This window comes from Neoarius graeffei, chromosome 17 (genome assembly GCF_027579695.1).
Source record: "Neoarius graeffei isolate fNeoGra1 chromosome 17, fNeoGra1.pri, whole genome shotgun sequence".
Lineage (NCBI taxonomy): Eukaryota > Metazoa > Chordata > Actinopteri > Siluriformes > Ariidae > Neoarius > Neoarius graeffei.
Window position 1 is genome coordinate 8,899,089 of NC_083585.1, and position 10,879 is coordinate 8,909,967.

The 10,879-nt window shown below is 46.4% G+C and overlaps 1 protein-coding gene across 1 annotated transcript in view; it reads left to right on the forward strand.

The window, feature by feature from the left end:
- The window catches only part of tyw1 (tRNA-yW synthesizing protein 1 homolog (S. cerevisiae)), a 244,943-nt gene extending 234,277 nt beyond the window's left edge, over nt 1-10,666 (forward strand). Inside the window, exon 16 of the mRNA XM_060943676.1 lies at nt 9,557-10,666. Within this exon, the coding sequence (XP_060799659.1) occupies nt 9,557-9,778 (222 nt within the window). The 3' untranslated portion in view covers nt 9,779-10,666. The remainder of the gene's footprint in view (nt 1-9,556) is intronic.
- The last annotated feature ends 213 nt before the right edge of the window (nt 10,667-10,879 follow it).

Here is a 10,879-nt window from a genome sequence, read left to right on the forward strand (position 1 = left end):
TACTGGTTCTTGTTCAGGGAGGTTGCTGTGGTCAGCTCTTAGGTCTTTGTTCCCCTGCCACTGAGAGTACACCTTGGCTGGTTCAGTGGAGAACAGCTTGTTTATTCTCCTGGCCTCTCCCTCCTTGGTGTATCTCTTCAACCGGGTGGCCAGAGCTGTTAGTCTGAGTGCCTCTGGTATGGAGAGTGAGTTGTACTTCCTGGGTGCCCCTTTATTCGCCATGTTCCCTTTCTGTAGTTCAGCTAGCTGGCTAACTTCTCTCCGTGCTGCCTTTATCTTGGCCTCTAATCGTCTCTTCCATGGTGGATACTGTTTGTTATGTCCCGAGCCCACCTTGTGTCCAGTGATCTCCATGATTACTGTTGCTGTACTGTGTATCAGCTTGTTGGTCTCAGTGATGGTTCTTGTGGAGATTGTCTTCAGAGCAGCATTCACATCTACTAGTAGATCTTCTGAAGGTACTTGGCAACTCAGCTTCGGTATTCGTCGGGGGCTCCAGGTTTCCAGTTGGGTCACGATCTTCCTTCTCAGGTCAGCAGCTCTTGTGTTGAGGCTGTTAGCTGATTACGGATGTCGATGTCTTGTTCCAGTAGCCCATTTCTCATCAGTTTGCCCTGGTTCCCTAGCAACTGACGCAGACCTTGTTGACCCGGGCGACGTCTGAGCCGGTATGACTCTGTCAGTTATGTCTTCACTCATTCCTGAGGTAGGCTGATATATCATGAGGGGTTTTTGCCTAAGGACCCTTACTGGATGATGTTTTGCCCCGACCAGGATTCGAACCCCGATCTCCTGCGTCGTAGTCAGTGAGCGTTACCACTGTACTATCCAGCTGATATATATATAATTTTATATATATATCATATATATATATATATGAATTATATATATATCAGCTGGATATATATCATATATATGTGTGTGTGTGTGTATATGTGTAAAAATAGTGAAGTAGTGCAAATAAAAACCGACAAACAGGTTATTAGTGCTACATTACAAGTTGTGGGTGTTTATACAGTATGACAGCAGTAGGTATGAATGACCTGCAGTATCTCTCCTTCTTAAACCGTGGGTGCAGCAGTCTACTACTAAAAGAGCTGCTTAAAGCCCCCACAGCCTCATGTAGGGGGTGAGAGGGGTTATCCATGATTGATGTCAGCTTGGTTAACATCCTCCTCTCACCCACCTCCTCAATGGAGTCCAGAGGACAGTCCAAGACTGAGCCAGCCCTTCTGACCAGTTTATTAAGTTTCTTCCTGTCCCTCTCTGAACTTCCACAGCCCCAGCAGACCACAGCGTAGAAAATCGCTGATGCCACCACAGAGTCATAAAAAGTCCTAAGCAGTGTCCTGCACACACCAAAAGACCTCAGTCTTCTCAACAGGTGGAGACGACTTTAGCCCTTCTTGTACAGGACATCTGTGTTGTTTGTTTGTCCAGTCCAGTTTGTTGTTGAGGTGAACACCCAGGTATTTGTACTCCTCCACGATTTCAATGTCCAAACCCTGGATGTTCACTGGTGCAATTTGAGGAGCCGTCCTTCTGAAATCGATCACCACCTCCTTTGTCTTGCTGGCGTTGATGCGCAGGTGGTTCAGTTTGCACCAGGCGACAAAGTTGATGATGACCTCTCTGTACTCCAGATCGTCCCCCTCTGACACACATCCAACGATGGTTGTATCATCAGAGAACTTCTGGAGGTGGCAGCTGTCCATGTTGTAGCTGAAGTCAGATGTGTAAAGAGGAAAGGAGAGAGCACTGTACCCTGTGGAGCCCCCATGCTGCAGACTACCACATCAGACACACAGTCGCGGAGCCTCACATATTGCGGCCTGTTAATGAGGTAGTCGATGATCCATGCAGCCAGGTGGCAGTTGACACCAGCTCCCTCCAGCTTCCCCCTAAGCAGTGATGGCTGGATTGTGTTGAAAGCACTGGAGAAGTCAACATGACTCTCACAGTGCTCCCAGTGCCCTCCAGGTGTAAAAGTGACCGGTGTAGCAGGTAGATGACAGCGTCATCTACACCAATGCCCGGTTGGTATGCGAACTGCAGGGGGTCCATCTCACTGTTCACCAGGTGTCGGAGGTGGGAGAGAACAATCCTCTCCATGATCATCAGGTGAGATGTTAAAGCTATTGGCCTAAAGTGGTTGAGCTCCCTGGGGTGCACAGTCTTGGGAACTGAAACCACACATGATGTTTTCCACAGAAGTGGAACTCTCTCCAGACTGAGGCTCAGGTTAAAGATGTGCAGAAGTATCCCACAGAGCTGATCTGCACAGTCCTTAAGCAGTCTGGAGTTGATACCATCAGGGCCAGCAGCTTTCCTCGTCTTGATCCTCCTCAGCTCCTTCAACACCTGATCAGCTGTTATGGAGAGGCAAGGGGTGTAGCCGAGGTGTGAGTCCTGTAGAGTGAGGTCAGGGGTGGAGTGTGTGGATTGGTCTGGCAGGGAGTGGAGGGGGTTGATGTGGTGTGAGGAGGGAGCTGTTGGTGTCCAAGGTATTATGAGGGGAGAGGGGTGGTGGTGGAGTGATATCACAGACAGGTCAGGACTATTGTGAGTAGGGAAGGGTGGGGTGGCACAGTCAAATCTGTTGAAAAAGAGATTAAACTCATTTGCCCAGTCCTGGCACCCAGATACAGGGCCCCTCCCACTGTCCTTTGTGTGGCCAGAGATGGTTTTCAGGCCTCTCCATACCTCTCCGGTGTTGCTCCCCTTGAGGCGCTCCTCTAGCTTCCTCCTGTAGCTGTCCTTGCCTCTCCTTATTCCCCTCTTCAGCTCCTTCTGCACTCTCTTCATCTCCTCCTTGTTGCCAGATTTAAAAACCCTCTTCTTCTCGTTTAATAGGGCTTTTAGTTCAGAGGTCTCCCAGGGTTTATTGTTGGGAAAACACCGCACCTTCCTGACTGGCACAGTGTTTTCAACACAGAAATTAATGTAATCTCTGATGCAGGTTGTCAGGCTATCAATGGCATCCCCATGAGGTTCACACAACACATCCCAGTCCGTGGTGTCAAAGCAGTCCCTCAGTGCCATACTGGTCTCCTCAGACCAGCTCCTTACATACCTCTTGGTGGGTGGTTGTTTATTCACCATAGGTATGTATGTAGGGGACAAGTGAACCAGATTGTGGTCAGAACGGCCCAGCGGGGGGAGGGGTGATGAACTATATGCGTCCTTGGTGTTCACATACATTAAATCCAAAGTTCTATTGTCTCTGGTGTGGTATTTCACATACAGAGTGAAGGTTGGGAGAGTGGAGGACAGGGAGGCATGATTGAAGTCACCGGAGATTAGTAGCAGGGACTGGGGGTGCGATGTCTGAAGCTTTGACACTGTAGTGTGTAAGAGCTCACAGGCTGCAGCAGCATCGGCCGCCGGGGGGATGTACACAGTTATGGCGATAACGTGCGAGAATTCCCTCGGGAGGTAATATGGCCGAATGCTAACCGCTAGCAGTTCAATGTTTTTACTGCAGTACTGCTCCTTTATCCTGATGTGCCCCGGGTTACACCATCTGTCATTCACAAACATCGCTATACCCCCTCCTTTCCTCTTACCGCTCTCCTTGGCTTTCCTGTCCGCTCTCACGAGTTGAAATCCGTCCAGAGTGACGTGTGAGTCCGGTGAGAGTTAATTCAGCCAAGTCTCTGTGAAGCACATAAGGCTACACTCACGGTACTCCCTCTGCAGCCTGGTTAGCGCCGTTAGCTCATCCATCTTATTAGGGAGAGATCTTACATTTCCCATGATGACAGACGGTATGCATGATTTATACCGTCTTTTCTTCTCTTGGCACTTCATTCCAGCTCTGCATCTCCTTCTCCTTAATTCCGTGGGGATCACCGGTCTTTCTACGGGGAGTACCTTGGTGTTGCGTAGTGCTAACAGCTGCTCCCGAGTGTAAACAGTGGAGCCATGGCTGAAAGGGTCCCCTGATGCTGATTTAACTAACCCCAGAAAGAAAAAGAGAAAAATACAAATGCACAGTCTCACGAGTAGTACATCCCTAGGTGCACACTTCCGACTGAGACTAGTGCAGAAAGAAACACGAAAAAAGTACAAAAACACAAACACGCTCGGAGCTACTGCAACTAGCTGCCACTCTTGCAGTGCCATCTTGTTGCCAGTGTCTGCTGCTGTCTGGCTCTTGGAGCAAAGATGAAGCCAGTATTCATTGGCACACCTCCTGGCACCCTGCTGAATTTTACTCCGAGCTGTCCGGAGTGACTGCAAGTTCTTCCTACTGGGGGTGGACGTCTCTGCTCCTCAATCAGAGGTAGCAACTCCAGAGTGTGCTTCGAACCGGTCAGCAGACTTGGTAGTCTTCTTCCAAAATGTCAACATCGCAGTGTTGTAAATGGTGTGCCGCAGGTACTCCCATCTGTTGCTGATGTCTGTGTCAAGGGGACCAGGTAATACTTTCCTCAAGGGCTTGAATAGATTCTTCCACTTTTGTGGGGTCACAAGTCTTGGTGGTGTTAATGCGTGACCTACCCTCCTTCTTGGAGCAATGAAGTCTCTGCAGCTGTAGCTTCACCTTGCTGTACACAAGGGAGTGATCGGTGTCAGTCAGCGCTCTGGTAGGTGTGGGTCAGCTTAACATTTAATCGGTTGACACATCTTGTCAGGACGAGGTTGAGCTGGTGCGAGCGTCTGGACCTTGGGTGCCTCCATGATACCTTGTGCTGGGGCTTGGTGTTGAAAAAGGTATTCGTCATACATGAAAATCCCTCACCTTTCGGCGAAATTCGCCGTTTTGAAACCAAAATGGGTGACCTACGTGAATCGTGTAGATCCGATGAGAAAAAAATTGGGGGGGGTTTGATATTGACCCGAAGGGCAAGGAGGTCGCTTCGCACCCATAGACAGTTCGTGCCGGTTTGCGCCTCCTGCTTTGATATTGACGCCATAGCGACGAGTACATCTCGCTGCGAAGGGCAAGCAGCAGCATTTCGCGCCTCTTCTCCTGCTGGCCAGAGCGTGCACACATCAGTCAGAGTGCAGACCAGACCACCAGAAGCTGGAAGCTGGATTAAGTCATCGTACTGAATTTCCTACTTTTTTCAAACTTTCCTGATTGCTATCAAAACAAACAAAACTTCCGGCTTGATTACGTCAGCATTTGAAAGAGGGCGCGCCCTCTTTCGACAATCCCTGTGTCCGAAATTGCTCGCTACTCACTATATAGGGCACTGTATAGTGGAGACGCCATTTTGTAGTGCTGTCCGTGCTGAAAGAAATCAAATTAAAAGTCTCAAATTTGATTTAATAAAAGACAGCAGCAAAGAAGAAAGTATTCAGCCTTGATTTAAAAAGAACTGAAAGCTGCAGGTACTTCCATATCTTGGCAGGCTGAGTAGTATGCTGGGGCACCTCTTGCCAGCAGACCAGGATATCCAGAGGGAACTTGTGCAGTTCAGTGTTGACCTGACCATCCCCAGCTTCAAGGAGGGAGAGAGCATCGTGGAGTGGTGGGGTCATGTCTTTGACAAACCAGACAAGTACCCCTCCCTGGGTGCACTGGTTAAGTGTTGCCTCTCCATCTTTCATGGACCTAGAGTCGAGTCCTCATTTAGTCTGATGAATGATGTAATTGATCAAAGGAGTGGCAACATGAATGTGGAAACATTTAATGCAATACAGACGGTCAAGTAGACGCTGATGTCCAGGGGGAAGACAGCTATGCAGCTCTTTAGAAGGGAGTATGTGAAGTTTGGGGAAGTGGACAGAACATTGTGCAAGAACATTAACTCTGCAGCAGCCACATACAAACACCAGCAGAGGGTGAACAAGGAGGAAAAGCAGCAGAGCAAGTATGGCTCTCAAGCAACTTGCAGTGCTCAGCAGGCCAAGAAACAGACTGCTGAAGGAGAGAAGCGGGCAAGGCTGAAACATGTGGCAACTCAACGAAAGCAGGCCATGGAGACACTGGTGGTCCAGGCAAATAAAAGGAAAAAATTATCACTATTCCTTGTGTGTTCTCCACTTTCTTCGTTTTATTATTCGCTTTTTTTTCCAGGGCATAATTTCACTATAACTACATGTATTTGAATTTGTATTTGTACTGTATGTCCTTGTGTAAATGTCAATACAGTATATTTAGTAAGGAGGCTATAATATTTATTCTGTGGGAGGACCCCCCAAAATAAAACAACACCAGAGGCCACGTCACCACTCGCGCACCCTTCTCACCTTTTTCACCCCTGACCCGTTTTCATGCCTGATTGGTGATGCAGAGGTTGTGTCGGCAGCAAAGTTCAAGGAGTTGCTGCCTGTTCTCATTCATCTCATTATTGGTCTCACTGTCACAAGACAATGCAGTGATTTATTGACATGAAATACATGACACAGTTCAGTGGTTCATATTATTATTATTATTATTATTATTTCATTCAGGTTTATTGTGTTCCCTTGTAAATACTTTGTTCATAAACTCATCAGGAGTTGTGCTTTTAGACAGTGCCTAAGGTGGGGTTTACATTAGACCGTATCAGTGGATCATCAGATTAACGTTTTTAAAACGATTAGCGTGCACACAGCAACGCCAATACACGATTCGCGTGCACACAGCAACGTCAATACACGGATATGCTCGGCTCCGCAGGCATCCTGCTCTCCAAATCACTCCGCCCTGAACAGCGAGTGCCCTCTGGAGGGTGCGCATTCCCCGGCCCTGCGCAGCTCACAGAGCGCGCGAGTGGAGCGCACGAGCAGTGATTTGGGACTGAGCCACTGTGTGTGTGATCTCAGTGCATGTCGGGCATGCGCGTCACTTACCACTTGCAAGTGGAAGGATGGCAAGCCTAAAGACAATCATAACTACACAATGGGCAGTATTTTCATCAGTATTTGCAGTATTTTCATACTTTTATACTCTTTAATGAAAGGTGATACAAGGCGGAAGTCCGCGCCGTTTTTCAGCAGTCGCGTCACATGACCAACGCCAGCGAATCAGGAAGGTGGATGTCACAGTGACGTTGTCCAATGACGACGCCAGCTAGAGCTCAGCACAGCCTATCTGCGTATTCTCAATGTTTACACAGCATCGGACCAGACACGATCTGGATTGAATACGTGGACCCTGGCGGATTCCCGTTTCCCGGCATTTCCAGGCGTTTTAATGTAAACGGACAGTGCATCCGTGAAGAAAACGAGACAGATACGGTCTAATGTAAACTTGGCCTAAATATCTACATTAGTGCACATTGAATTTTTTGTTTTCTTAAGATTTTTTTTGGGCTTTTTTCACCTTTATTGGATAGGACAGTGTAGAGACAGGACAGGAAATGAGTGGGAGAGAGAGACCAGGAGGGATCGGGAAATGACCTCAGGTCGGAATCGAACCCGGGTCCCCGGATTTATGGTATGGCGCCTTAGCCACCTGAGCTATGACGCCCCTTGTTTTTTTTTTTTTAAAGGAGACTATGGGGGGAAATGTACTTTGTGAAAAATAGTTCTTTTCAACAGATTTGTCTTTGGGTGGTACGGTTGAATTTCGTGTGTGCGCGCGCATGTGTGTTTGTTTCCTCTGGGTTCTCCTGCTTCTTACTACCACCAATGGAATGGCTAGTCTAAACCCATGGTTCCCAACCTGGGGTCCATGCCTCCCACAGGGGGATCCAGAGATCACGGGGGTGCGCAGAGCTTTGTCTGCTCTGAGGTTGTGAGGTTATCAAAATTATATTTATGCATATTAAATTTAAAAATCCCAATAACATACCCAACTGGATCATCAAAACTCTGTATAACCCAAATTAAAGCATATTTTTGAACCACATTTAAATTTACTAAGCTATTTATTACTAACACCTCTGTGACCTCTGAGCCTCTGTGACCATTACTGCGTACGCCACAGTCTGGTCAGGTCAGCTAGCGGCTCTACCTGAGTAATTCATCCCATTCAGCCGCCTGAAGGAAAAAGCCCTAGGGTGCGCGATTTTCCACTGCATGCTACATCACCAAGCATTGGTCAGTAAAAAAAACTTTGGGAAGACTTCAGTAACACCCTGTCAACTGGTGTTAAAGTAGTAAATTTTATTAAAGCTTACCCTTCTAACAAGAGTCTTTTTGCCCAGCTGTGCGAGGATGAAGTGCATCAAACACTAATGCTACACACGGAGGTACGGTGGTGGACAAGTGCTTATGCGTTTTATGGAACTGCAAGAAAAATTGTAGGAATTTTTGGATCAAAGCGGTGTACCTGGTGGGCACACACTTTACAATGAGAGGGACCTGAATCAATCGACATGCAGTGCAAAGACTCTGTGGACGCTTTTGTGCACAAACTGGAGTACAGAGCTGCAAAAATGTCAAAAGGGCAGTTCCAGCATTTTCCACTGCTGCTAAAGCAGTCTGATGGCACCGTGTGTGTGTTTACACACAGAGTTTACCTGGCACATGAACCTGCTCCATGAGGAGATTGAGATTTAGCTCTCACAAAAAGAGACACAGGTAAATGTCCTTGCAGTTGTTACACCCCCCCATAAACAAAGTTTGGGGGGTATATAGGAATCACCCTGTCCATCCGTCTGTCCCTCCATCGGTCCATGTGTCTTGTAAACGCAACTCCTTTTAAATGGTTTGATACATTTTGATGAAACTTTACACAGTTGCAGTATACCACCTGAAGATGTGCATGAAGGAAAATGGTCCTGGCCCGATGTTTCAAAGGGGAGATAATTCAACTTATTCCCTTCCATATGGCAATATATGATGACAGGCTCGTAAGCGTGGGGTATTCTATAGTGAGTTTACTCACAGTTCTAGTTATTTCTGTTTCTATGTTCTACACCTGGTGACAAACGGAAGGAAAGACAACTGTCTAGGTGGCGATGTATCCGACAATGAATCACTAGTTTTCTTGTGTAATGAGGTCGGCCTACTCTGGTTGTTAAAGGAAAAATGTGACGCTCATGTTTGAAGTTTAAATGTTAAACTCTTGAAAAGAGACAGATATTTTAATGTCCTTGCAGTCATTTTGTGTGTGTGTGTGTGTGAGAGAGATGCACCTGATGACACAAAAAGGAGGAAATAAAACATTTATCCATATACACTGTAAAACAAAGAGAATAGGAACAAAAAAATTACAACTGCTGTTTATTTTTGCAAATAAAAGCTTGTAATTAATCATTTTATTCTTTTGGTTTGTGTGTGGGGGCAGGGGTTGGGGGGGCTGGCTTGTCTTGGACACAAAAGGGGGGCTTCGGGGGGTGGGGGGGAAGGTTGGGAAGCACTGGTCTAAACTGTCCATGTATGTGTGCGGGCATGCTGCCCTCCACCGCACTGGTGTCCCATCCAGGGTGCAGTCCCCTCTCAGACCCAGTGTTCACAGAATAGGTTCTAGATGTCTGGCAATCCTGACGAGGATGCGGTGACTACTGAAGATTTGCTGATTTCTTACACACTCCTGAAGATACAGCTTACCTTCCTCTGGCAGCTTAATACAGAAGATGAACTCCAGGTCTCATTAGTCAGAGATCAGTTTGCTCTCCTTTGCCTTCACTCACATTGTTTTGTGTTCTGTTTCTGCTTGCATATCTCCTTACAGTTCAAAGTCGATGGTGAGTGGTGGACGTGGATCGACTATGAGCGCTTCCATGAGCTCATTCAGCAGTACAATGAGGGCAACGGTGCCAAGACGTTCACCGCTCTAGACTACATGGCCAAGACACCGAGTTGGGCTGTGTTTGGGGCTCGAGAGAGAGGTTTCGACCCCTCAGACACGCGCTTCCTAAGGAAAAACAAGACCAAAGACATCTCTGGGTGTTGATGTCAAACCCTTTCTACAGAATCTCCATTTTTTTTTAAACATTTGAATAAGAGAGATATTTTATAAAGACTTTTTGAAGGTCTGCATGAATCATTTCTCACATAAGAATAGAATTTTTAAAATCTTTTTCCAAGCACAAGCTCAGTGAGGCTCCCAGGTCATATGTTCACCTTCACTTCAGTATTCTAGCTGTTCATAGATTTCTTTTTCTTATGTATGTTTTTGAAATATGACATGTACCAAGGAGAGGTCATGCTCTGCATCAACACTGCAGCCTCTCCGTGTGTCTCTCTACCTTTCCGCTCACATGGCTCTTTCCCGGTTTCTTATTGTCCTCGGTTTTCTCCCACAGAGAGTCAGTGCGAGACCTACAGCTTCATTCACTGACATGCAGAAAGTCTTTTTTCAGTCTGGGATAAAAATATTCTTTATGCTATACATTTAATTAAAATGTCACTAAACACACGGGCTAGTTCTTGTAATTGTGTCATGTTCTTTAGAGAAGGTACTGTTGCTGTGGCTTTGGCACTACAGGTTTTTTTTTTTTAACTCTTGCTTTTTTCTCAGTCTGTATGTTCCCGTGTGGTTTCCTGCTGTGAGTGTAGGTGTGATTTTCATTTTTGTGTATTCTTATCTTTTGTTCAACAAGCTTTTAGTATCTTGAGGTTGAGTTTTTCATTTAGCTTGTGTTGTGGTAAAATATGGATTTTAGTGCCAGCTACAGAATGTAGGCATATCCTGAGTTTTGACATTGCGCTAACTGCATTTTCCACCTCTCTCTCTCTCTCTCTCTCGATTGCTCAAAAGGTGGCTTAAAAGATGACTGTTTTAACTGTTTGTATGAGATGCTGTTGTGCCTTCTGAATAAAATATAGGATGGTTATTAAATGTTTTCATTTACAGAGCAATTATCACAACTTGGGTAAGATGCCAGGGTAAGTTACAGGTGGTGTATATGTGGACTGTACTTTCCACTTCAGAGCAGCTCTGTCCTGGATGTTTCTTATACAGTGTCTTGTAAAAGTATTCATTCCCCTTGGTGTTTGTCCCATTTTGTCGCATTACAAGCCGGAATTAAAATGGATTTTTAGGGGGTTAGCA